Source organism: Protopterus annectens, chromosome 5.part0 (assembly GCF_019279795.1).
Source record: "Protopterus annectens isolate FY-2018-M chromosome 5.part0, PAN1.0, whole genome shotgun sequence".
In the NCBI taxonomy this organism is placed as follows: domain Eukaryota; kingdom Metazoa; phylum Chordata; order Ceratodontiformes; family Protopteridae; genus Protopterus; species Protopterus annectens.
In genome coordinates this window covers 458,672,946-458,699,337 of record NC_056735.1, presented here as the reverse complement: position 1 = coordinate 458,699,337, position 26,392 = coordinate 458,672,946, and the positions used below count along the sequence as shown (strand labels likewise).

At 39.5% G+C, this 26,392-nt stretch overlaps 1 protein-coding gene across 11 annotated transcripts in view; it reads left to right on the top strand.

Annotated features, from left to right (window-relative positions):
• DMD (dystrophin) overlaps positions 1–26,392 on the top strand; it is a 9,298,038-nt gene that overhangs the window by 9,073,249 nt on the left and 198,397 nt on the right. For all 11 annotated transcript variants that reach the window (XM_044072398.1, XM_044072396.1, XM_044072400.1 and 8 more), the window contains one exon: positions 25,489–25,655. In XM_044072398.1, the coding sequence (XP_043928333.1) occupies positions 25,489–25,655 (167 nt within the window). The remainder of the gene's footprint in view (positions 1–25,488; positions 25,656–26,392) is intronic.

Genomic DNA, 26,392 nt, shown 5'->3' with positions numbered 1-26,392 from the left:
GCAAGTTCCCCCACCCCAAGTAAAGGAAAAGCCAAAGTGTGTTATAGCTTAGAAAAAAAAGAGTAGCGTAATATTCTGGATCACAAACTGTGTATGTGGTGGATAGAATAGCAGTGTTGTTTCTTTCTTTCTTTTTCTTTTTTTTTGTACCTGAGTTGCTACTGAAATCCCAGCATGTCTCTCAACTTTATAAATTCCAGTTCTTCCCCATGTACTTGTCTCATGTATTTTCTAGTATTAAGTGTTTTTTACTCAGCTTTTCATTTTCTTACTGGTTGGTGATGGTAAATCAACAAACAATCAGGAAATAAAAACATAAGATAACAAAAGCCTGAGGTAAAAAATAGTTGGGGGTGACCTCAGCCAGTCAATCTGCATGGCCAGAATTCAAAAATTAAAAAGAGGGAACAGTACTTTCTTTAAATAGCAGAGTATAATAATGATGTTGTGGGAAATGGAGCAGTACATTTAAAAACCATGACTGTCCCATGCAGATTGGTATGGATGGCAGCCAGAGTTAACCGATGATGCATCTAATAAGAATACCCAACCTCTTTTCATCTTTTTGACCACATTGACTCCAAATACTGTGGATCAGGTCATTTCTATATTCAGGAACACAGTCAAGCTTTCTCTGCAGCACAGACCTCTCATAATATGTTAAAACAATTTTCATTAGACTGAAAATATATATAAATCCATGTTTGTATTACAGAAGGGCACAACAAGTGTGCTTTTGTGTACAGGATAGCCCAAGTATGTAGCCTTGTCCTTACCGCCAGTAACAGGGTTTGTATTGCTGCTAATGTTTAGAACATTTGTGTCATCATAGGGTTAATATCTTTAGCTTGGGAGACCTTCAAACCTTTGTTGTATATATCCAAATTTTATTCAGTTCACTACTAGATTCGCTGTGTATGGGTTCTCCTTGCCAACCTACAGTACTCCAGTATAGTAGTCTATAGTTATGTTAGCAGAAGAAATGATGTTTTTTTTTTCAAAATATTTATCTATTCACACTTTGTTCATGGGATTAGTCCAGCTAGGCCAATGGCCTCTTTTCAGGGGAGATCTGAGGTGATGTTCATACTGACTAGCGGAAGTTTGACCAGGGCACCAGGGAACTTACGCTACTTTTTCAAAAAGTACTTGGGATCTTTTACATCCGTCTGAGCTAGCGCCTACTCAAGCGGATAGGACTTCAGTTTAACATCTCTTTGAAGAACACCATGCAGTGTTTTTCAAATCTTTCTGTACTTGTTGGAGAATATACTTTAAAGTTTGTAGCTTGTTCAAGTATATTTTTCCTGTTTTGTATTGCTACTTGCTTTTATTTCTGGTTTAAAATTAGCACCTAAGCCTTTCTATAAAAGAGATAGCTCTGATGTGCCCAGTGACAGAACCAAACTAAAAATGTAATAAGAAAATGAATGAAGGCACTTAGTTAAAGGTGTGTTTATGTCTTCCACTTAGAGCTTCTTATTTGCTATTTGTAGTTTAAAATTCTGTTATGCATGGTAAACAGAGGATTTTTATTTTAAGAATCGGTTTGGGGGATTTAGAAAAGTAACATTGGCTTCAAATACTATATCACCAATATTTCTTTTTGTAGAATTTATCAAGAATTTGATTTATGCCTACTGTTAGACTCTGAGCAAGTCACTTAACAAGATAGTCCTCTCTGACAGAGCCTGAAAAGATAGATCCATGTGGGATCAGTGTACTACCTTTATCAAAAATAAGTAAAATGTAATGGATTTTTAAGGAAAAACTAAACACCTGTCAAAGCAGTAACTATGTTTCTTTATGTACATAAAGAATGCATGGGCTTTGTTGGTGTGTGTAAGGTTTTTCATTTCACTCTGTTTCATTGAATGCTGTCCTGCGCTACTCCTCAATGCTATGCAATCATTTTTTTTGAAAGTATGAGCTGTCAGCCCTTTCTCCTGAAGCCAGCAATTCAGTCCATGATGCCTGCAGGTATTTTCTCAAACAGTAGTGGGTGTTGCACATTCTTGCAATGTTTTCTTAAACTGTGCGTACAGCTGTGGATATAATGGAGAGAGAGGAGTAGTGTGTGTGTGTGTGTGTGTGTGTGTGTGTGTGTGTGTGTGTGTGTGTGTGTGTGTGTGTGTGTGTGTGTGTGTGCACGTGTACGTGCGTGCGTGTGTGCTTGTGTGCGTGCTTGTGTGTGTGTGTGTGTGTGTGTGTGTGTGTGTGTGTGTGTGTGTGTGTGTGTGTGTGTATGTGTTGGGAGATGTTATCAGTATATTCAAATGTACAAAATCCAGACCCTGATAAATATGCTGCTGCAGTAAGTGCCTGTGTAGTAGGTTTGCTGTGTCATCAGGTTCGGATTGTTGTAGTGTTGGTATCCAATTGGCCAGCACCATACAGTTTATCATTATTATGTCACTAATGTCTTTGTTGAACCATTTCATTATATGAGATTGCAAAGGTTAACTCCATGCCAGTTATTTGTTTGTAACAAAAGTTTTGAAAAGTTTTGGCACAAGAGAAGTTTTATTTTTCTTATTGTACAGAAGTTGTTTAGTTATGCATACCTTCCCCAGTTTTGAAATATCCATTCCATGTGAGTAGTGGAGTTGGCCAGTCTGGTTTACAAGGACCTAAGGTTCTGCAGCTGAACTGTTTTGTACTGCATTTGTTTGTTACGCTTTCATGGTACCATCGACATGCCCTTGTCCTTTCCCTAGCTTGTTAAATTGCCACATTTGTCATTTACTTCCAAGGAAAGATGCTTATAGTCGTGCTCAAGTTTTTTTATTTTTGTGGAATGTGTCCTGTGGCCATGCTTCATTGTTAAACCCCTTCAGGCTTGATGGTTTTGATGAATACTTTAAAAATATTGTTTGGAGGCATGCTTTAAAACACAGTTATTTATGATTCTGGATATAACACCACCCTTGCAGTTGTATTTACAAAAACAGTATGCTTTAATGTATGAAGTAGAGATGAACTATGCAAACCTGTTGGGGTTGCTACTGTTACAGTGAAACTGATCAGAACATAATGTGACTTTGCTTCCCTGTAGACATACTCTTTTCTTGTACTCATTCTGTGACTCATTTCTCTTTTATGAAGTAATGTACAATTTGTAACCTGCCCTTGGGAGATAAATAAATAGACTCCACAGCATAAGAAAGCTTGCTTTTCTTTGATTCAGGAAACTGCAGTAGCATTTTTCCATTGCATGTTGTTTCTCAATAAGATTTACATTATGCGAGCAGTTGTGTGGTCAGAAGATTTTTTGACATTTCTGGGTAAAAAATAATGGTACTGATATTAGTGTTACCTTTTTTCCAGTATTTAATACTCTGCAAATCTGCATTAATGCGCTGCATTTTCCCAGGAGGGCCAACATTCCCCCTATCTAAAATCATATTCTTCTGTTATGGTATCACAGGTTTTTGCCATAGTGGTAACTGAAGTCTGAAAGTCCAGTACATTATGACCTTGGTCCTTGGATAATAATAAAGCAATACATGTAGATGACCTCATCAACAACAGGGTGAGGGTTAACAGTCTCAGTACAGTAATAAATAATAAGAAAAATACATTTGTTTTGAAGGAGCCCTTTATTGGTGTTCTGTAATAAGCAGTTCAATTATTTTAATATACACATTTGCAGAAATACTCAGAAAAAAATAGCTGAGATAGTACAGCATAGCATTCTTTCCTGGCTAGGATAGCGTAAGAGAGATAATTAATAGAAAATGTATACATAGTTTTTAAAGCCCTTACCAGCTGCTTCTGCCAGAATGCATGAGACTGAAGAGTACAAGTGACTAGTGCCCCATTCATAATGTAATGATATTGGTTCATAGCTAAGTGCTAAGCCAGGTGCCCTTGCAGGCCATTTTAAGCCTAGCGAGCTTCCCTTTTTGGAGACCAAGAACAGGCTGTGTACACCCAGTTTTTGTACAGAGTAGAATTGTGACTGTCCTGGTGACAGAGCATTTTGCTTTTGGTGGGGATGAGATCTGTCACTTTTAAGAGTAGAAAACATGTTATCACAATTTTGTTGCATCTCATTAAGTAAAAATGCATCAAGTGTGAAGCAGGTTATAAGATGAGATTGATGTTCTGTGTTTTGTTGTTTACAAATGAGTAATGTTTATGCAAAACAAATCGCAGAAGAAGGAAAAAGAAAACACTACACTGTCATAAACTGTACCAGGATGCTTTGTGAGTCGATGGTGTTAAGAACTTCTGTACATGGTAGATGTGATATGACTTCCTTTCTATACTTCATTGCAGGGATGTGCCTTTCCTACAAGTAAGTGAGTAAAAGGTTTAATAGGACACCTGCATGGCTTCCAGGTATGCAGCAAAGACCAGAAGGTTTAGGATTCTTGCATAAAGGTGTTTGCATACATATATTCAAAGAAAACTTCAGCAAATGCTTCCTCAGGAAAATAGCAAATGCTGGAGATGTGATAGGAAAGAGAAAGGTAATTAGGAACATGTCTTTTGGGGAATATAACAAGAGTTGACAGATTTTAAAATTTCCCCACAGAGTACTTTGTCAGAAATGTTGGGGGAGAAGATAGTTGTAACGAAGGAAATAATTTTTTTGTTCTGAATTGAAAAGACTAAATGTATAGCTAGGGTGAGGCAAAGGGGGCAAATGTCCCAAACTCAAATTGATAGGAGTGCAGTCAGGAAATGCTACTCAGTCAGTAGTGCACTGAATGCCGGTAATGCATTTGCAGTCAGAGTTGAAGTGCTTTAACGTGTCATGTGGTATTGCTCCTCAACTGTGGGATCGGTGATTGGATTTTTTTTTTTTTTTTTTTTGCTGTTGCTTTTTAACGTACAGTTGAGGGGTCCCAGTTCAGGAAATGTCAGCAGCTGTTAGCTGAGCAAGCTATGGCTTTGTCTTAAACATAGTAAGGCCTGAGCAAGCTATGGCTTTGTCTTAAACATAGTAAGGCCTTAATAGCCTTAACAAGTTTAAAGCTATTGGCAACCAGAAAAAGAAATTAATAGAAAATGATAATCAAAAATGTAATTCAGATGTAACTGAAGTAGTGAATATTGTAAAGGAGATAAAAAACTGGAGTTTGGATTATTAGAAAAGGGAAATAGCAAATTATATAGAAATAAATTGAATTTGTGGGAAAAACATGCAGAATAATGTTCAAGAGGAGTGTGAAATTTAAGGGAAGGCAGGAATTGAGCTATTTATGTGATGTTAGAATGAGTGAAAATGGTTAAAAAGAAAATGTGTATACTACATGATAATAACAGTGGAAATGTTATTATGGTTTGTTTTCTTTTCTATTACTATATGTGTAACTATGCCCATTTCTAAAAATGTCATGTTTAATAAAGATGATAAAAAATATTGTTGCATATGACATAAAACTGAGATGTTCTTAAGGCTTTTATCCTAAGCAAGCATTGTATGAACACCAAGCCTCTTAGCTGCCTTAGAAACATACCAAGGTTATTTCTTTCAAAGCTGCGGCACACTTCCTTAGCTCTGGCATGGTTTCAAATGCACCTGCTGAAATGGAAACACCTGACCTCTGCTTCAACAAATGCCCTCAATCAATTTGGTTGCATTGCAAATGCTGGAGCATTTCTTTTGCTTTGCTTCCAAGAAAAAGACTGACATTGCAGCCACTTAAGCTTCTCTTCCTTATGTGGTGTGTGTGTGCGAGTGTTTGTGTTTGTGGTGTGTTTGTGTGTGTGTGTGTGTGTGTGTGTGTGTGTGTGTGTGTTCATTTCATTGCAAGCTTTTTATATTTATGCAAGTTACTTAAATTTTATGAAATTTATTAAGCTATCTGAATTCCTCTCATTTAGAACAGTACAGAAATGTGTGTAACTTCTTTGGCTAGATTATGTTAATCATGGTTCTTTACCAAAAAGACTAGACTTTGAAATCCTTTCGGTTCATAGATTTTTTTTTCATTGAATGCACCCTGCCTGATGACCCTTAAGCCTTCCACTTAGTTGATGTCCATGCATTCCATAATAGGAAATTGTCAGATCCACTCGGTCGAGAGCAGTCGGGGAGGCATCACACAGTCAGACACTGGGCTTATTTATGCTTTTGTTGGCTTACTAGCTATGAGGGCATTTTATTGTGAATGGCCAAAGCCCTTCTCTGGTGGTGACATGAACACTTATGTCGTTGCACAGTCCATCTCTGCCCGTTTGTCTGAACATTTGTATTTCTTCACCTGCTTTGAATAGTTCATGCCAATTTCCTTGTTTCATTGGCATTTCACATTGGAAATACCGTGGCCTCTTGCAGAGGTGTGTTAGCACAACAGTGGCATGAGTTGACCGTGAACACTATTCCCTGCTCACACACAGACAGGATGGGCATATCCATCCTCTCTACCTGTGGCATCAAGCATCTGAATTGCTAATCAAACTGTGGTTCTCTGGGCATAGTCAGGGCTTTGTCCCTCTATGCCACATGGTCTGGCTGTCAGTTTGTAGAATTCATAAAGGAATATAGTCAGTCACTAAGGGTCTGTACTGAAAAAGGCTAGGCCTTCTTAAATTAGTTTTATACATGTTTTTTTTTAAGAACCTTGTCCAAACAATTTGTATGTAGCAGAAATATGCAACCTATCTGTATTGTAAATGATGAATTACTTATCTTGACTGAAAAAAAGAGGACAAAAACTAAGTTCTTCAGGAAGAATAGAGAAAGTAGGCTGCTAGGTTGGGAGTGTTTACAGTAAAACATTAGTTGTTTCATGGGTCCACCAGTAAGTATTATCAATATTTGGTAAAATTGGATGGATTTTGTATTCACTGTCAGGGTTTTTTTGTATTTGTCCCCCCTTCCTGCCATCAAGCCACCTCTATCAAACTACTGCCTTTTCATTCCCTAGTGATAAGGAGTTCTCCTCAAATGCCCAAGGCCAAGAGCTGTCCAGAGGGGTCACCATCCTTGCAAATGTCCAGGAGTTTGGTGCTCTTGCCAGCATCCCAGTAATAAAGCATATTTTATATGAAAAGCCTTTGGTGGTGACATGGGCACCTACATCACCATAGGGACTGCCTTTTCCTGTGTATCAGTTCTTGCAAGTTTTTTAAGCAGCCATTCAGGGCTGTGGAAGGTGGCCTGGATGACCCTACACCCATTACCCTGGCCCCCATCCTTTGTACACCATCTCTGTCTTCTGGTAGTAATCAGTTTTTGTGTGACAGTAAACTGACCAGAACCCCTCCAGGATGAACATACCCATCTTCAAGACTCTGTGGTCACACCACTAGATGACCTCTTGTCACCTGGACCTTAGTCAGGGCTTTATTCTTCTTTGTTCAGTCGCATGGCCAACTGGCATTGTTATTTTTATCATCTAAAGTTTGTGTTTCTCTTCCTTCTTAATGCCATCATGGTATAGAACTGTTAAGTGATGTAATGTTGTTTACTGTCAGTGTTAGTTATTACTATAAATATTGTTTTGATCAGCTATTACAGTGTTTTACTTATCACTGGAGCTTTGCTGAATTGATCTTCACTGAAAAATGAGTCTGATTAGTTGGATTAACCTTGTCATTCTGCTGTAACAAAGTGATAGCACTTCCACTATTGTGAACATGGTAGCTGGCAGTAGTGACTGTGCAGCTCAAATCTGTTGTAGGACCACCTATGTGCATTGTGAAACTTCTCCATCGACTATGCACCTGCCAGAATTTCACAGGATAAAATTTGTGTGTGGCATTTGCATTTATTTGCCAAAAGATTAGTGCAGCACAACCTAACACAGTTCTCTTCCTTATTTGCTGAATGTTATTCCTTACATTTAAGGAAATGTTCACCAGCTGTTTTCTTGTTTACTGTTGCTGATCTCTGAATATAATTAATTGCTTTTCTCTCATTTACTTCCATATCCATTGATAACTATTTATGTTTTTTCTGTATATTTGTTTGATGACCCTCCACCCCTGGGCCAGTAATTCAGGAGCCTCAGTCCTTGCCAGTGGTACCAGGATCCTCAATCCTCACCAGTGATACCTGTGGGGAACATTCACTGGGGGGATAACAGGTGCACATACAGTATCTCTATATGCAGCTCTCTGCATCAAGCACAATCAAGCACAATTTCCATTAAAAGCACACGGGGAACACAGTCAGTCCTGGGATGATTTCTCCTTCTTTCTCCAGATCCTCAATAAGACTCCCCACTGGCACAGCAATAGAGTTGAGATCTCAGCTGAGTGTCTAAGCGAAGACCTCCAGCATCCTCTCTGTCCAACTAGTGCTTCATGTCCCTGCCCAAGTAGCTGACACACACACACACACACACACACACACACACACACACACACACACACACACACACGTGCACACACACACACACACACACACGTGCACACACACACACACACACACACACACACACACACACACACACACACACACACAGCTGGGAAAGGCTGGCACAGGTTTACTAGCTATGCCCCCTTCTGCCCAGACTGTAAGGTAGTTATGAATGTCACTGCCAACTACTTTAAGGTTCTTCCAAGGGTACCCAGTATACCGAGTGAAATTAATATTAATACAAATGGTAGTTTGACTAAGAGCAAGGCTATTAGGAGTGGCCCACACAGTGTCACCAAATAAGTATGCAAGTACTCTCAAAACTTAAAATTATCGCTACAAAGATGAGCCACAATGAAAAGTTTAAATATATATTAATAATAAATAATAAAAGAACAGGAAAATACTAAGTATGTATTCACAATGACATCAAAGTTTAAAATCACAGGAAATGCTTAAAATAACATTGAAGGACAGGCTCAGACAAATAAATAAAAACAATATGTAAACTAAGCTTCACAATATTCCTGACTGAATGTAAGAGAATTATACTATTCCCTACTTACTTAATAGAGAAAGGCAGATGATGTGGTGAATGGTCTTGCTGTCAGGCCCAAGACAAAATACAGAATGCTCTGTCTCACTGAGAGACTTCTCAAAATAATATGTAAAATATTACTTTAAGGATAGCTTGCAGAATGACATCAGTTCTGGTCATCTGACGTCTAGTTTTCTTCCAAACCCCCATTGCTAGAAGTTGGTAGGATTTAGCACCTACCTGTAAAAATACACACACAAGGGCTTTTGCTCAGATCTGTGGCAGGTGCTAGAAATCATAAAACAATTTCATACCTCCATGCTTCCAGACTAGTAATTAGTTCACCCCAAAGACAATGCAGAAAGCTTCCTAGTACAGACTTTGTGTCTCTGGCTGCTTTGAAACCTGTGAGATAGCATCTTTATGGCCTAGCCCGTAAAGTGTTTAATTTCAGATATATTTTAAAGTTTGCTGGACTGAGGTTAACCTCCTGTCTGCCAGTTTCCTCTGTTAAAACATATACATTTAAATAATTACAATAGTGCACATACATTTCTATTGTCTCCAGTAGGGTACACTGTGGATACATTTCAAATACAAGCAATTTACAAATACCTTTTTAACACAAACGTAGGTGGATTGGACACACTAAATTGGCCCTAGGTGTGAGTGCATGCATGTGTGTGCCTTCTGTGGAAGGTTAGGCGCAGAGCTGGCAACTCAACACCGTAAAACTCCACTGCCAATCATGAGCAGACAGATGATCAGCTGTGGTGACCCCTAACCGGGAAAAAGCCGAAAGAAGAAGAAGAAGATCTGTACAAATCAGTTTGGTATACACATAATGTACAGTTCAAATACATTTGTAACACAAGCATCTTGAATAAATCAGTTTGATATTCACAAATGACATATAATTATTTACAAAATTTCAGCTGGCTGTTCTGTCAGTACCTCGTATCATCACAATTTGTACTAGTATGCTTTTTGTTATTGTGTTATTTCTAATAAATGTAATTGTTTGTGGTGGCTGAAAATAGTCTGTGGACCAACTCACCAACCCACTTAACAAAGTAAATAAATAAGTAAATGTACTTACTCAGACCTTTTCATTTAAATGTCTGTTGTAAGAATCCACAACAGTAGACATGCTCAAAAAATGTTATAAAGTTGTAAATGCTCCCACTGGTTCACTGGCACAGTAGCAGGGCACCCATGTTCTGCAGGTGACTCTGACGGGTAGATTTGATTAGGGTTGTATAATGAAGTGGCAGTGGACACCTATCCTGTCCCATGGAATGTATGGGTAGTTTCAACTCTTATGCAACCTATCATGGAGACAGGGTCCATTCAAGCCACTTGTCGGACTGACAATGTCTAATGCTTGATAGACAGATGTGTTTGCATTATTTATTGATTGATTACATTTGTTAAAATGGTTATTGAACTTGTCCGTAGACCCTTTTCAGCCATCATCTATGCCAAAAAAGACAGAGACAATGAAAACAGTCATAACAAAGAATACAATTTAAATTTGCAATGAACATAAATAATCATAACAAAAATATAAGCTGAATTTGCAGCAAAACATGAACATTTAGCCAAAATATATTGCATATAATTTATTTGTGTGCATACATTTAAATAAAACAGTTAATGATGAACAACATGTATATTCTTTAAGTAAAGTACATTTTTTGCCAAAATTTTCTGAATCATTGCATGCCCGAGTATATCGATCTTGCCTAAATGCTGCATTAGTGATAGCTCCTGGCTCCTTGTTCATAACTTCCCTTTGGATCTCTCACTGCCCAGACTCATTGATTACTAGGATGTAGATTTCCCAAAGAGTTAGGGTACCCACCTGGTGAAGGATCACATCTGGGATAGTTCTGAGAGGAGCATTTGGGGGATTCAGCTCTGGGTGAATGAAGAAACCAATGTGCAAACAAGGTCAAAAAGCAGTGGACAGTTGGGAGAGGGGCTGTGGAATAAAATTTTAAAAGTTACTGCACATTAACAGCAATTTACAAACTCGCTCTGTCTAAAGTACATGCACAAAGATAATAAACTTCCATTATTTATGGCATATGTTCTGGGGGGGGGTGGTTCTGCATCCTGAAAAAGAGTATAGTTGATCATTGCACTTAGCCAGTTGCTGCATTAACATATATTTTTATAAAGTGGCTGTGGCTTTTGGGAGATATACCTGATTTCTGTTTGAGAATCAGATCTAGCAAAAGAATTTGATTACATCAGCTCATCGGACACTGCAACCTGCATGCTGAAATTAGAATGTTTTGATGTAATCATTTTGAAACAGCTCAGTTCTTAATCTGAGTTCCCATAAATGTATACTGAATGGAGACAGATCTTTTCCACCAGTACATGAATTCTGTGTCACATCTCTATGGCTACAGCACTTCAGTGAATGCTGTATTTAGCAAAGGTACTGGGCAGTGTGTCTCAGGGGTCTTTGATACACCATCAGTACAGGCTTCAACACACTACATTATAAGGTCAGGATTGTCATGCACATTCAGAAAATCACTGCTTCTACCTCTCGTCTTTGAACTTATTAGTATCAAGACATTTGTCTTGGATCAGTTACAGTGCTTTTCACTGTGCCTTTTCATGAAATGGACTCCCAGGCTGTCTTCCTCTTGCTTACAGTCTCATACCATCACAAGTTTTGTTTTATTCTAGCGTGTACCTTTTCATAAGTTATCTTTACTTGCTGTAGTCTTTGTGGAGTTCTTATTTCATGTGATATCACAGGTAAATACAGAATGACTATGAGAGTTTGGTTAAGAGCTCATCTTTAAACCTGCCAACTGCCCAGCTCGCGCTACTTCCTTAAAACCTTACATTCCCAACCGCTCACTCAGATCCAAAAAACAAAATCTCCTTCAGGTCCACAAACCTGCATGATCTCCTGGACATCTACTGCTGTCCCACTCCTTAGCTAAACAGTGGAACTGTCTCCCCACACACCTACGCAACCTACCTAACCATACAAATTTCAAGTCTCAGCTACTCTCTCATCTTTCTTCCAAATGGGAATGCCCATGCCATGCTCCAACTTAACCCCCCCTCATTCCACCTTGCACTGACTCATCCATCTACCTCTACTATTACTTCATCCCACCCAAAACAGTCCTTCCCCTACTAAAAACTAATTTTCTCTCTAATATCTATTGTACTGTACTCTCCAATCTCAATTATACTATTATCCTCTCCATGCATAATACTTTCCTAACCTACTAATGGCTAGTAGCTATATATTTTGAAATGTTAAACCTACAATTGAGTTTATGACAAAAATATTCACTTTATGTAAATGTTGAAATTTCTGTATTGAATTATGTCTTTTCATTTTTGTAACATTGTGACAAGCCAATTGCAAATATCATGGAGCTTATCTGTAAATGTTTAATTAGCTGTATGAACTATGTCCTGTTGTAGCATAGGTTCATAGGTTCATACTAGGCTATCTGCCCTAGGGCATTTATAAGCCTAGCCAGAATGTGTTTGGCTTTCACCACCCATTTTAAATTTATTTTGCTATGCCCTTTTTCAAGGTTAGTATACTGTGCCTCTGTCTAACAGTGACACAGAAGTGATACCCGGGGTAAACCTACGATCTCCCATCCACTCATCAAGATTCCTCTTGAAGAGAGTCAATGAGGGACTCTGCCTAACCTGGACTGGGATTTTATTCCAGAGTGATGGGAGCCTCTGGGTTATGAATCTGTCCCTCCAGCATGTCCTATTTATTTCAGTGCTGAAGTTCAAGTCTCTCGAGTGCGTAGCTCGATGGGATTTGGATTTTCTGAGGTGCAGCATGTCCATTAATTCCGGGTTGGACATGGCTTTATACGTCAGGCACAGATCGCCTCTGAACAGGTGGTATGCCACTGAGTAGAGCTGGAGTTTCTTTAACCGGGCAGCATATGGCATCTGTTTGAGCTTTTTGATCCTCTTGGTGAGGTACTTTTGGGGTCTTTCCAGTTGCTGCAGGTGTCTGGTAAGGTACATCCCAAAAGGGGCATTGTACTCAATTATGGGCCTGATGAGGGATGAGTAAAGAGGCACGATGACCTCCCCTGATCTAGATGTGAATCCCTTCATGATTAGGTGGGCTATATAAAATGTTTTTCTAACCACTTTGGCCACGTGCTTGTCAAATGAGAGATTGCTATCAACTTGGGTCCCCAGGTCCCTAATTACTTCTTCTGTACTTAATGGATTACCACCTATGTGGTAATTTGTGAGCACTTTGTTTTTGTCAAAGGGGATGACTATACACTTTTTGGCATTTAGCTTGAGGCCATGGCTCTGGCACCAGTTGTCTGTTTCTATGAGGCCCTTTTGGAGGATGCTTGTGTCAGCTGGAGAGTCGATTATGGTGCCCAGTTTGCAGTCATCTGCGAACTTGGTCAGCCACAGTCCTTCTGTGTTGGCCTGTACCTCCAAGAAATATATACCGAACAAGAGAGGTCCCAGGACTGAGCCTTGTGGGACACCACTTGTAAATGGTTTGGAGTCTGACATGGCTCTAGCAATTCTAACCATGTGGGTTCTGTCCTTGAGCCAGTTTGCAATCCATCTAGTGACATAGGGGTTTATATTTAAGCTGGTGAGCTTATCTATAATGCCCGAGTGGGGTATTGTATCGAAGGCTTTTGCGAGGTCCAGGTAGGCTGTGTAGACCACCTTCCCCTCGTCAATGGCCTTGGTGACTGTTTCAAAGAAATCAACCAGGTTTAAGAGGCAGGATCTGCGCTTAACAAAGCCGAACTGGGTAGGATCCAGTGTCTGTAGGTCCCCAATATCTTTATTTATGAAGTCCATGATGATCCTTTCCATAGCTTTGCAGACCAAGCTAGTCAGGCTTATGGGGCGATAGTTTCCAGGATCCGTTGAGGCACCACCTTTATGGAGAGGGGCCACTGTTGCTGTACGCCACTCTTTGGGCACATATCCTGTAGTAAGGCTGAGATTGAACAGTAGTTTTATGTTTGGGTTTAGCTCTTCTTGGAGTTCATGTAGGACGCAGCCCGGGACACCGTCTGGTCCCATTGATGCTGTGTTTTTTGCTTTGGAGAGGGCGGCTCTTACCTGAGCATCTGAGATGTCAGGGGGGCAGCACTCTGCTGGGATAGATATTTGCCCTTTTGGTGGGGGGGGGGGGGTGAAATGTAACTTGCAATTATTGTGGAGCTTTTCTCCCCAGGCCTCCACTGAAAACAGGCTCTTTTTGGCCCAGTGGACTTCCACTGTCATCAAACTTAAATAAATAAAGAGGCTTACAAATCGGTAAATCAGTCCCTTATTTGGCATCATTTGCTTCCCCTCTGCTATCTAGTGTAGGTGTCCACAACATCACAAGGTGTGATCTCTTATTTCCATGGATGAATTAGCCTTTCAGTTGCCAGTCCTTACTGCTGGAGTAGTGGGTGATGAGATTGAAGAATCATGGGGCTGTTATCCATTATTGGAAAGGCTTTTTTCAGTGTGCATTCCACTTCTCAGGCTGCTGTTGCGTGTTGAAGATGAGGGTCAGATTTTAAATATTGCCCTTGTAAACTGAGAAATTTGCTATACATTTTGTTTCTTAGTTTGTATTGATCTGTACTCCCCAGACTTCCGCTGAAAAAGGACGTGTCCAGTCGGACTTTCCTGGTAAACAAATGTAAAATAAAATAATATACTCAATGTCTTCATGCAAGCTCAGCCAGTATGTTATGTTTCTAAAGTTAGCTCGCTGGTTTCTACCATTGAATCCTCCTCCTGACAATAACCCCAGCCTCTTCCCCTGAGATAAGAGAGCTGGCTGTAGGCTACTAAGTATTGCATCTGTCATCTGACATAGGTGCTTGATCTGTTATTTGAAATCTTGTTGCCTGTAATTTAGTTAGGGCTACAACCTCTGTGTCAGTGGACCTGGCTGAATTGCAGTTATACTGAGTGTCAGTGACATTCACAGTGCAGTATTAAAAGCCACAGTTGCGAACCAGTTGTTGTAGTCACGTCTGCAACAGGCTTTTCAGTTTTCATTGTAGCTGAATAATTTGATGAACTACATTAGTGCCTACACCTGGTCATCTGTAATAATTTTGCACTTACCAAAATCAAAAAATACCCAAAACGAGGAGGTAAGTGCCTTATAAATTCCACCAAAAACCAAAGTCATCCAAAACACTCAAAGATCGAGTAGGGAAGAATTTGACTCCATGAAATAAAGTAGGCAACTAAATTTATTTAACGCTTCAAGAATACTGCGTTTTTGTCCACATACATACTGGACTTCATCAGAAAAACATTTTCAGAAAGTGAATTGCCTCCATATATACTCTTCTCCTAAATAGTTTAATGACATAATTAATCTATTAAAATGTATTGAATAATTAAACTACCTAAGTTGAGTAATACATTTAAAATTTAAGTAAAACACAAATTTATTAACAAAAACGTGTATGTATATACAATATATGTTCACCCCCCTTTGTGCAAGCCATCAAAATACTTTAACACTAGATAACATTTTAAAACATAAAAATATGAAAATGGTTAAAATAGTTAAAAGGGTATTAAAAACCAAACAAGGCTGCCACCTCCTGGTTACATGTATGTAACAGCTTTCTTTGAAACTTTTCTAGAAAACTTTGTAAGGCTTGTTAAAGCTTGGCAGATCTAAGTTTGAGAACAGGAACTAAGGAAACATGGTCATTAAGTCCTGGGAGTCTGTTGGCTTCCAACTTCAGTTGCCTGAAAAGCTCCCTGAGCTCTATAGTTGTCTCCCAAGGACCTCCTTGAGGGGCCAATTCAACTTTTTCAATGACAAAAAAACATAAACTGCCTCAGTACAAACTGTACTATGCTTATATAGGGCATTATTAATGTCTTGTTTTTAATGTCGTTAAGGTGTTCATATATACGCCTCTTAAATTTCCTAATGGTCTTTCCTACATAGAAAGATCCAAATATTTTGAAAATAGCAATATATATTACTCCAATAGAGTCACAATTACAGTGTCCATTTGTTACCAACTTTATGTTCCTCTCTTCTAAATGCACACATTCTCCCTGCAAAACTTGTGAACATTGTGTACACACCCAATAAGTTCCTTTCTTTTGTCTACACTGTTTAACTTTACGGCTTTCTAGCATTTCCTTAATGTTCCTACCCTTCCTATAAGTAAATTTTAGGGGATCTTTACATAGTTGATCCAAATCTGAATAGTTACCAAATCTTCCCCAGTTCTTGCAGCTCTCCTTGTCAATAAGGAGAGATTAATCATAGGCACTAAACAGCCTATAATTGCAAAGTACCTTGCAAAGTTAAGGGAAAACAGCTCTTAAACTTTACAAGAAAGCACTAGGAAGCCTGAAAGTGATTCAAACCCTCAGCTCTCCTTGTCAGTAAGGAGAAATTAATCATAGGCACTAAACAGCCTATAATTGCAAAGTACCTTGCAAAGGTAAGGGAAAACAGCTCTTTAACTTTACAAAAAAGCACCTAAACAGGCATGTCCAAGGGTCAGCTTCCGGTGATTTCTCCTGTCCACCTGGTGAATCTGGGCATACTGGGGCAATGCGGCAACTGCCTCATGTACACAGACAATCCTCTCCTCCTACCACCCAACACTGTAACCTGCAAGAGATGCACTTACATAGCCAAACTGGAAGCAAAGCTTTCTCCTGACAAGATTGTGCTAGACAGTCAAGAGGAGAAGGTTAACACCTGCATTATACCTCAAGCAACTCATAGCCCTTCAAAACCCACACCATCAACACCCATACATAGCAACACTAAACCCACATATGCGGAGGCCCTTAACATTAACCTGCCCAAGCAACAAGGACCTCCGAAGCTGAAACGCAAGCAAACACCAGTCACAACCAAAGTGACACATAGCTCACAACACCAGTGTGCCACCCAACAACAGCCCTTAAGGCAAGACAATGCACCCAACACTTTAGTCATAGGTGACTCTATAGTCAGGCACACTGATGTCCCACTCACAGGCTGAACAAGGAGAAAATTACAGTCAGCTGCCTGTTGGGTGCCAGGATCTGCCACATAACGCATGGACTCAAGTCACTCCACAACAAGTACAAATACAACTCTGTCATTGTCCATGCTGGAGTGAATGACTCGAGATGTACCTCCCTGGACTACATGAAAATAGACATGGAAGAGTTCTTGGATCATGTGACTCAGGCAGGTATGACCCTAGCCCTGAGTAGCATCATGCCTTCACCCAGAATGCTACCACAGTATAAGGACAAAATGACTGACTTCAACAATTGGCTAAGCTTCTGGTGTCATTCAAAGGGGATCCAGTATTTGTCTGCCTGGGAACACATGATCGACAAACCACAATGCTTTGCCAGAGATGGTCTGCACCTGTCACCCCTGGGATTCAGGTTACTGGCTAAAGCTCTTGCCATCCCTATAGTGCCTTTTTTAGGCAAGGTTCAAAGGATAAAACCACCACCATAACAAATACAAGCATGCAAAATCTGAAGGTAATGCTACTCAGTGCTAGAAGTCTAAAGCTCAAAATGCACTCTCTCGAGGCACTCCTAAAAATGGAGAACATCGATATCTGTGCAGTAACTGAGACCTGGTTCAAGGCTCCAGTGAGCACCCCTGCAATACCAGGCTACAATTCTTACCACACTTTTCGGCCACAAAACCAAGACCGAACCACTAAAGGTGGAGGAGTGTCCATATTCACCAAGGATATTCACACATCCAGGCTAGTTGCCCAACACAATGCATCTGAAATTCTCCAGGTGCAACTAACACTAGGTAAGACTGGAATCCAAATTGTAGCTTGCTACAGATCCCCCAACATGCCCCAAGATTCTCACTACACCTTTCTAAACATACTGGAAAATATTAAGATACAACCAAACACCCTAATACTGGGTGATTTCAACTACCCTGCCATTAATTGGGAAAACTACTCGGGTACCAACTCCTTTTCCCAATGGTTTTTGGAATTCATAAATTCTAACGCCCTGGATCAAATAATCCATTGTCCCACCAGTGGCTTCAATATCTTAGACCTGGTCATTACCAACATGGGAGATTGATGCTCCACGCCAGTTGTCACCCCCTCATTGGTCAGGTCTGACCATAAGGAAATCACCTTTGACATCCACATCCCACCCCCACCCCCCCAGTAAGGAAACTTCCTTAAAAAACTTCTCCAAAGCCAACTTCATGCTACTGAAGTCAGAAGTGACAAACTTCACAACACCCACGCAGACGGGATCTGGAAGTTCGACTGCAGAATCCTACACTAAGGCACTATACGAGCACATCCACTCGTGCATGAATTGTGCCATCCCAAATAGAACCAAGATGCTCTTCTCCAAAATAAGGAAGCCAATCTGGCGGTCTCCTGCTATAAACAAACTATACAACAGAAGGAAGAAACTGTTGCAGAAGAGAGGAAAATCCCAGGATGCAAAAAACTCCCTCACCAGCCTCAGTAAGAAGTTGAGATCCCTCATAAAATCCTCAAAAGCTAGTTACGAAAATAACTTTTCCAAAGATTCCAAAGCCAGCCACAAGGCATTCTATAGTTATGTCAAGAATCTAAATGGCAATGCTCAGATCTGCTCTGAGCTACAACAGAATGGCATTAAATATACTGATCCCCAAGGATATTGCCAATATCCTGGCAGATCGATTTAGTGCCAAATTCACCCCCCCTCACCCCTTGAAGGGCCCATCTCAATACCAAAGGATTGCCAAATTCCAATAATCATGGCCACACAGGTAGAAACCGCACTCTCCAAAGCTAAGAATACAGCATCCATGGGACTAGATGACATCCCAGGCTGTGTACTACATGAACTACAAAATGAACTGGCACCTCATCTAAGTGTCATGTTTAATCATAGCCTCACCTCAGGCTTTGTGCCCACTGAGTGGCGCACAGCTACAGTTATCTCGCTCCACAAGGGAAGATCCTCCTTGGATCCCAGGAACTACCGTCCCATCAGTCTGACAAGCCTGATCTGCAAGGGCATTGAACGCATTATCATGGAACTTTTAAACAAAGACATTGGCAACCTTCAAACACTGGACCCCACCCAGTTTGGGTTTGTGAAGGGCTGATCTTGTCTCCTGAATCTGTTTGACTTCTTTGAATCAGTCACCATTGCTGTGGATGAGGGTAAGGCGGTCCACACAGTCTATCTGGACCTCACCAAGGCCTTCAACACCATCCCCCACTCTGGAATCATAGATAAACTTACTAAGCTGGGCATAAATCCCTACGTCACTTCATGGGTTGCCAACTGGCTTACTGACAGAACCCAGACTGTAAAAGTAGCCGACTCCAAATCCAGCTCCAGACAAGTGACATGTGGAGTATCTCAGGGTTCAGTCCTGGGACCACTCTTGTTTGGCATCTACTTCTCTGAAGTACAGGCCAACACTAAGGGACTCTGGCTAACAAAGTTTGCAGATGACTGTAAACTGGGAGCCATTATTGAATCCCTAAATGATGTGGATATTCTACAAAAGGGCCTTACAGAAACAGATGACTGGTGCCAGAGCCATGGGCTCAAGCTTAATGCCAAGAAATGTATAGTTATCCCCTTTGGAAAAAACATGTACCCATGAATTACTACATAGGTGGCAGGACACTAAACATCAAAAGTGTGATGAGAGACTCAGGGACACAGGTGGACAGTGGTCTCACCTTTGATAACCACATCACCACAACAGTCAGGAAATCCTTCTATGTGGCACACCTCATCACTAAGGGCTTTTCATCCAGAAAAAAGTAGGTTATTTTCCCACTGTAGTCATCCCTCATTAGACCTATTATAGAGTATAATGCCCCATTTGGTATGTACCTCACAAGACATCTGCAACAGCTGGAACGGCCACAGAAATACCTCATTAAAAGAATTACAGGCCTAAAGCAGATGCCATATGCTGACCGTCTAAAAAAACTCCAGCTATACTCTGTGGCATATCGTGTACTTAGAGGCAATCTCTGCTTAACATACAAGGCCATGTCAAACCCTGAGCTGTTGGACATGCTCCACTTAAAGAAATCCCAATCCCTCAGAGCCACATGCTCCAGGGATATAAACCTTGTCATCACAATGAACAAAACATGCTGGAGGGATAGGTTCCTGACCCAGAGACTCCCCATACTCTGGAATAGACTGCCCATACATGTCAAGCAGAGCGCCTCATTGGCCCTCTTCAAAAGGAACCTTGATGATTGGATGGGATATAGGAAATTCACCTCGGCGATCATGTCATTCGCCCTGCTAGACAGGGGTCCAGAGAAGTAAATATTGTGGGAAGAAATATCCAGGGAATTGTTATGGCTAGGCTTGCATAGGCCCTAGGGCCGATAGCCTAGTACCAACCTATGAACAATATCCTTAATAAGATGAGCATTACTGCTGAAATTCAAAACAAAATTACTACTCCAATTAGTTTCTAAAGGCACATTTTCCTCCTCCTGAATTGGTGTTTGCTCTAAAACACCTAAAATAGGGCCGAATCTACCTCGCCTTTCTTTTTTAATTTCACCCTTAACTTCATCTATTAAATTCAATGTGTACTTCCTTTCCAAGAACATATCTTTCAATTTCTTACTTTCTATATTGGAGTCACCATCCAACGAACTCATTCTACTACTCCTAATAAATTGCCTTTTTAAAATTCCTTTCTTTTGATTAAAAGGGTGAGCACTAGTGAATAATAAATAGGAGTTTGAGAATGTAGTTTTTCTATACACATTGGACTTAAATTTTTTGTCTTCAGGTACCTTTTTTATCAGAACATTCAAGTTCTGTAGTTTCTCATTAGAAATGACATGGGGTTCTGTAGTACCATTTATATATTCTATGAATTCCATAAGCATCAACTCAGGTTCAGTCCAGAGAATACAAATATCATCTAGATAACGTCGATAATAGCTCCAGTATTGGGAATATTCTGAATGAAATATGAATTTTTCTTCCCATGTAGACAAGACTAAGTTGGCATACATGGGGGCACAACTGCCCCCCATGGCTACCCCACTAGACTGCCTAAAAAACTCTCCTTCAAAGTAGAGGAAGTTGTGTCTAAGTACTATATCCACTAACTCTGTTAAAACTAATATGGTATCATTGTCAAAACTACCTTTTGCTCTAAGCATGTCCTGAAACCATTTGAGTCCTAATTTATGGGGTATAACATTAAACAAATCTTGAATGTCATGGGTGACAAAAATTAAACCATCCTGATATAAATTGTTGTTAATGCTCCTCTGGAAATCCCATGAGTCCTTAAGGATGCCCACCTTCTCAGTCCATACCTTTTTCAACCTCAAATCCAAACATTAGGCTAGAGGATAGGTTTTAGAACCCATAGCTGCCACAATCGGTCTAAGTGGTGGCTTGTCTACATCCTTATGGACCTTAGGTATTCCAAAAATTGATGATATTTTGGGTTTATCCATAATTAAATATTGGTATATGTCTTGGCTGATCAAATCCTCATCCACCATTTCTCTTAACATGAAGTTTTTCTTCGTATGGGCTACATTGATTTCATTATGGGAGACTCTGGAGTATCTGTCCGTATTGTTTAACATGTCTAACATTTTTCCTGAATACATAATACAGTCCATAATGACAACCCCAGCCCCCTTGTCGGGCTTCGTAACCCTAACGTATCAATTCTTCCTTAAAGAATCTAGAAGGGCATATTCCTCTTTACTCAGGTTGTAATGTCTACTCGAGTTGCTTAGGCTCTGTCTAAGCTCCATTTCAACCTGTGTCTTAACATTCTTGAGCTGGGGGTGGAGGGGTGGGTTGAAGGCACTGTTCTTCTTAACCAAATTTGTACTAGGACCATTATTGTGTATTACAAGCTCAAGAGTCTTCTTTCTCAAAAAAAGTTTTAAGTCAATTAAAACATTAGTAATATGACTTGTAGTACTTGGTACAAATTTTAATCCTTTACTGAACAGGCTAAAATATATGTGGTCTATATCTAAACAGCTGTAGATGAAAATGCTGAAGTTTTGATACATATGTCTATAACCCTCTACCATGATGTTGTCATCGCCTGACATACCCTGTAATTCCCCATTGTTGTAACTATCCAAACTTAATATCTCCTCCCGTTCAGGTAACCTCACTGTTGTAATAATAATTTACTGGTGTCTGCTGTTTGATCCTCTCCGACCTCCTCAACGTAGGAAATTCTAAAGGGTCGTTCAGGTCATAGCTCCCCTGTCCATCCACACTATGAAAATTTGTGTAATCACCCCCTGAATTCCATTCCGTATTTCCAACCTCCTCCCAATGTTCCTTGGCCCCAATGTGGTCTATCATATTCCAGTATTGTCTCCTGGTGTTGGTGTTAGGTTTGGGGTAGCAACGTTGTTCCCTATATTTAACTATGTCCCTGTCTAATTTCTTACATTTCTGTTGTATATATGTTTACATTTTTCTTCAATTTTTTCTTTCATATTTAAGTATCTTAATTTTTCCTCTTCAACAGTAAACATAAGGTCCGTTACAATAGCATTGTTGGTTTTATCTATGTCCTTATAAAGTGTGTCCATCTCCCTTTCATTATTTTTAATGAAAGCTCGCATGATATCCAACCCACTTTGATTAAAAATCTTAAGAATCTTTTTATGGAATTCACTGCCCTCCTTCACATTGTTGGGATATTTGTAAATTCGTAATCCCTTTGGTACAATCCCCCTCCCATTGCATTCTTTTAAATAACAGTTATCCATATTTAAAATTTTGTATCTTAACATAAGATCATATAAAACATTAATATTCGTATTGTAACTTTTCACAGTTGAACTGGACCCTTGAGGAGGTCCTTGGGAGACAGCTATAACGTTCAGGGAGCTTTTTTGGCAGTTGAAGTTGGAAGCCAATAGGCTCCCATGACTTAATGACCATGTTTCCTTAGTTCCTGTTCTCAAACTTAGATCTGCTAAGCTTTAACAAACCTTATAAAGTTTTCTAGAAAAGTTTCAAAGAAAGCTGTTACATGCATGCAACCAGGAGGTGGCAGCCTTGTTTGGTTTTGAATACTCTTTTTACTATTTTAACCATTTTCATATTTTTATGTTTTAAAATGTTTTCTAGTGTTAAAGTATTTGATGGCTTGCATGTATGGGGTGAACATATATTGTATATACATACACGTTTTTGTTAATACATTTGTGTTTTACTTAGATTTTAAATGTATTATTCAACTTAGGTTGTTTAATTATTTAATAAATTTTAATAGATGAATTATGTCATTAAACTGTTTAGGAGAGGAGTATATATGGAGGCAATTCACCTTCTGAAAATGTTTTTCTGATGAAGTCCTGTATGTATTTGAATGAAAACACGGTATTCTTGAAGCATTAAATAAATTGAGTTGCCTACTTTACTTCATGGAGTCAAATTCTTCCCTACTGCATCTTTGAGTGCTTTGGGTGACTTTGGTTTTTGGTGGAAATTTGTACTTACCCATCAGTATTAAAGCCAGATTTCAGAATTCTGTTCCACCAGACTTTGCACATTGACGAACTGCATAGCTCAGGTAAAGTTTACTAGTAGATATCCAGGCTTAAATTCAATGCACTAATGATTGACACCGTTGTGCAATTACTAATGTCTGTTTCAGGGTTTTACATATAAAGTGTCAAGATTGTGGTTTATTGGTGATTTTTTCTTTCACTGAAATGAAATTATCTCAAAGTTAAGGAAGAAGTAGCAGTGTTGAGGGGCTGAAGGGGTGCAAAGCTGTCCTGCAGAATTTAATTTTTTAAACTTATTTTAGTACTTTTTGAATCCTTTTCTAATATTGTTTTGCGATCACACTTTGTAATGCAAGTCACATCAGAATTATATTGCACCCATGTTGTACTGTGTCATGTGATACCTGATGGGTTCCCTGTCCAACCTATGGCTATAGAAATGTCTAAGTTAATGCTGTGTGTCATCTGAAATGACAAATGGTCAGAGTGGGGAGTTGGTTTATCTGATGTTTAAAAAATTGCACTCAACATGTACTTTACAATCATTAGTTGCTATAGATGTTAACAACCTTCCCTTATGGGCTAAGGTGGAAGCTGAGCTTCTAGAAACTCTTTCCTCGCACAGTATTTTTGGCTTCCAAACTAGACTTCCCAAGCATCTGAGATCCTGTGTTATATGGTGGCTTCCAGTCAAGCACTGCAACAGCTTTTGAGAAATATGGGCAACTTTAAAGTAGGACTACCGGATGCTCCAATATGGTGTCACCACACACTACTGATTGGTGGATCATTAAGGGGCTTCATACTTTGAGCCAACTGGTACAAAAGGTACAAGATACACCAATCATGGCCTTGTTTGACTATTTAAAAGATAAATAGCATCTGGAGATCAAGGATAAATGGAGGTACTTCCTACTTTGGGATGCCATCTTTTCATCCTACTTACTAAATGCCATCAGAATGGACACACCTAGCCTCCCCTTTCTTCTTTTCCATAGAAATATGAATCTAGGCATGGGGGGGTGTAAAACCTCACACCTATTTAGCACCTCATTAGTACTGATAAAGTGAACTCTAGGTAACTGCTATCAAATGCACTGTTGATGCCGCTTCAGCAGCCCACCTCCTCCAGTACTGAGTATCAAATCAGTCTACTGAAAACATTGCATCTGTTCTTTAATTCTTTGAGCATCATTTAAAAATATTATGTAAGGGATACTGGACATACAAACATAGCCAGTAACTAGGGTAGGGGAGATCTGACTTGTGGCAGTTGTATTCATGCAGACCCAGATATTCCTCCTTAATTAGTTTAACTAATCTATGAAATCTAATCTGAAGAGTATATGTTAATATAATAATACACAGGTTTTCAAAGTTTGAAATTTGTTATAGGTGAGCCCATTTTTAACACATTTCTTGTTGTTGTTAGTTACTACTGTTCTGCAAGTTGAGTGTTTTCACCAACCTTTTGTTTTATGTTTTGAGAAGAGTTTTATAGTGTTTGCCTTTCTTAATAAAGATGAATTTGAAAAAAAAAATCACATTGTAGATGTGGAGCTGTATCCATTCACAAACCCTTTTTCACATTTTTGCACATGGGGTCATTGTGTTATTTCAACAGTGACAATCAACTAGAGCCAAGGTTTACAATGCTGGGTGGCTAGCCCTGCCATGGTAGTTCTTCCACACCACACACTCGTACACACACTCACACCTATGGCCAATTTAGCGTGTCCAATCCACCTACCACATGTCTTTGGAATGTGAGAGGAAATTATCTCTTAGTAGCAGCAGCATGCATGCATTATGGGGATGCACAGAAATGAATCACTGATGTAGTATTTTACATTGTGATCATCATGCATGGACATTGGTAAAGAGTCTGAGATATTAAAACTGGAGAAAGCACAACAGATGTGCTTACAAAACAGTGTTGAGTGGAAGAATGAACCTGCATTGTTTTTAGCATAAGTGTGCACTTTCTCAGGCAGAACAGTAGATACTGAATAATGTTTTAGACATTCTAGATTTGTTACGCAATGTGTTCATATATTTTAAGATTGGGAAAATCACCATTTTTTTCTTTTTGTCAGGCTAATAACAAACCAGAGATTGAGGCAGCACTTTTCTTGGACTGGATGAGGCTGGAACCCCAGTCCATGGTATGGCTGCCAGTGTTGCACAGAGTTGCTGCTGCTGAAACTGCCAAACATCAAGCCAAGTGCAATATCTGTAAGGAGTGTCCAATTATTGGTTTCAGGTAAAGAACAAAGCCAGTTTATTTCTAGCATGTTTTAAAAGAATTAAGTGCTATGTTTAAATTCACCTGCAGTATAGGAAACATTAGTGAATATGACTCTAGGTACAGTTGATATTGAAAAATGACATTTATGATTATACTTAGTTGAGTCATCAGTTTAATATTATTGGTCATTTTTGAATGTTCAGTGTGCTTAGGATTCTCAAAATAAGCTTGAACACAGTATTATTGATTACTATTTGTCACGCATGCAGACTTTTAGCAAATTTGATTTCTTTGATTAAGTTTCCAGCTTATATTTTCAAAGGGTCTATATTATGTTGTCGAAAAGGCTTTCCATTGAATGCCTTTTCATCGACCCGTAAATAGCGAAGTGCCATTTCAGCGAATGGCCACATCCGTGATGTGATGTCCATCCTAGTGAGTTTGCCCTTTTCCCCACTGTAGTGCGATCTCGGAGTTGGTATATTTAGTTAGGGGGTGGGAGGCACAGCCCCCCACATTGGGGGGTGGGGGGGGGTGAAGCCCCACTTTGTAATATTTGAAGTGATGTGGTGTTTTTCATGGTGCAAGCGATTTTTTTCCCAGTGAAAAAAATCGCTGATGTGCCCGTTCGCTGTAATGGCATTTTGGTATTTAAGGGTCGATGAAAAGACGTTCGATGGAAAGCCTTTCCGAATATATAATATAGACCCATTTTCAAGTTGCATACTGCAAGTCAAACCAGTCGTTTAACT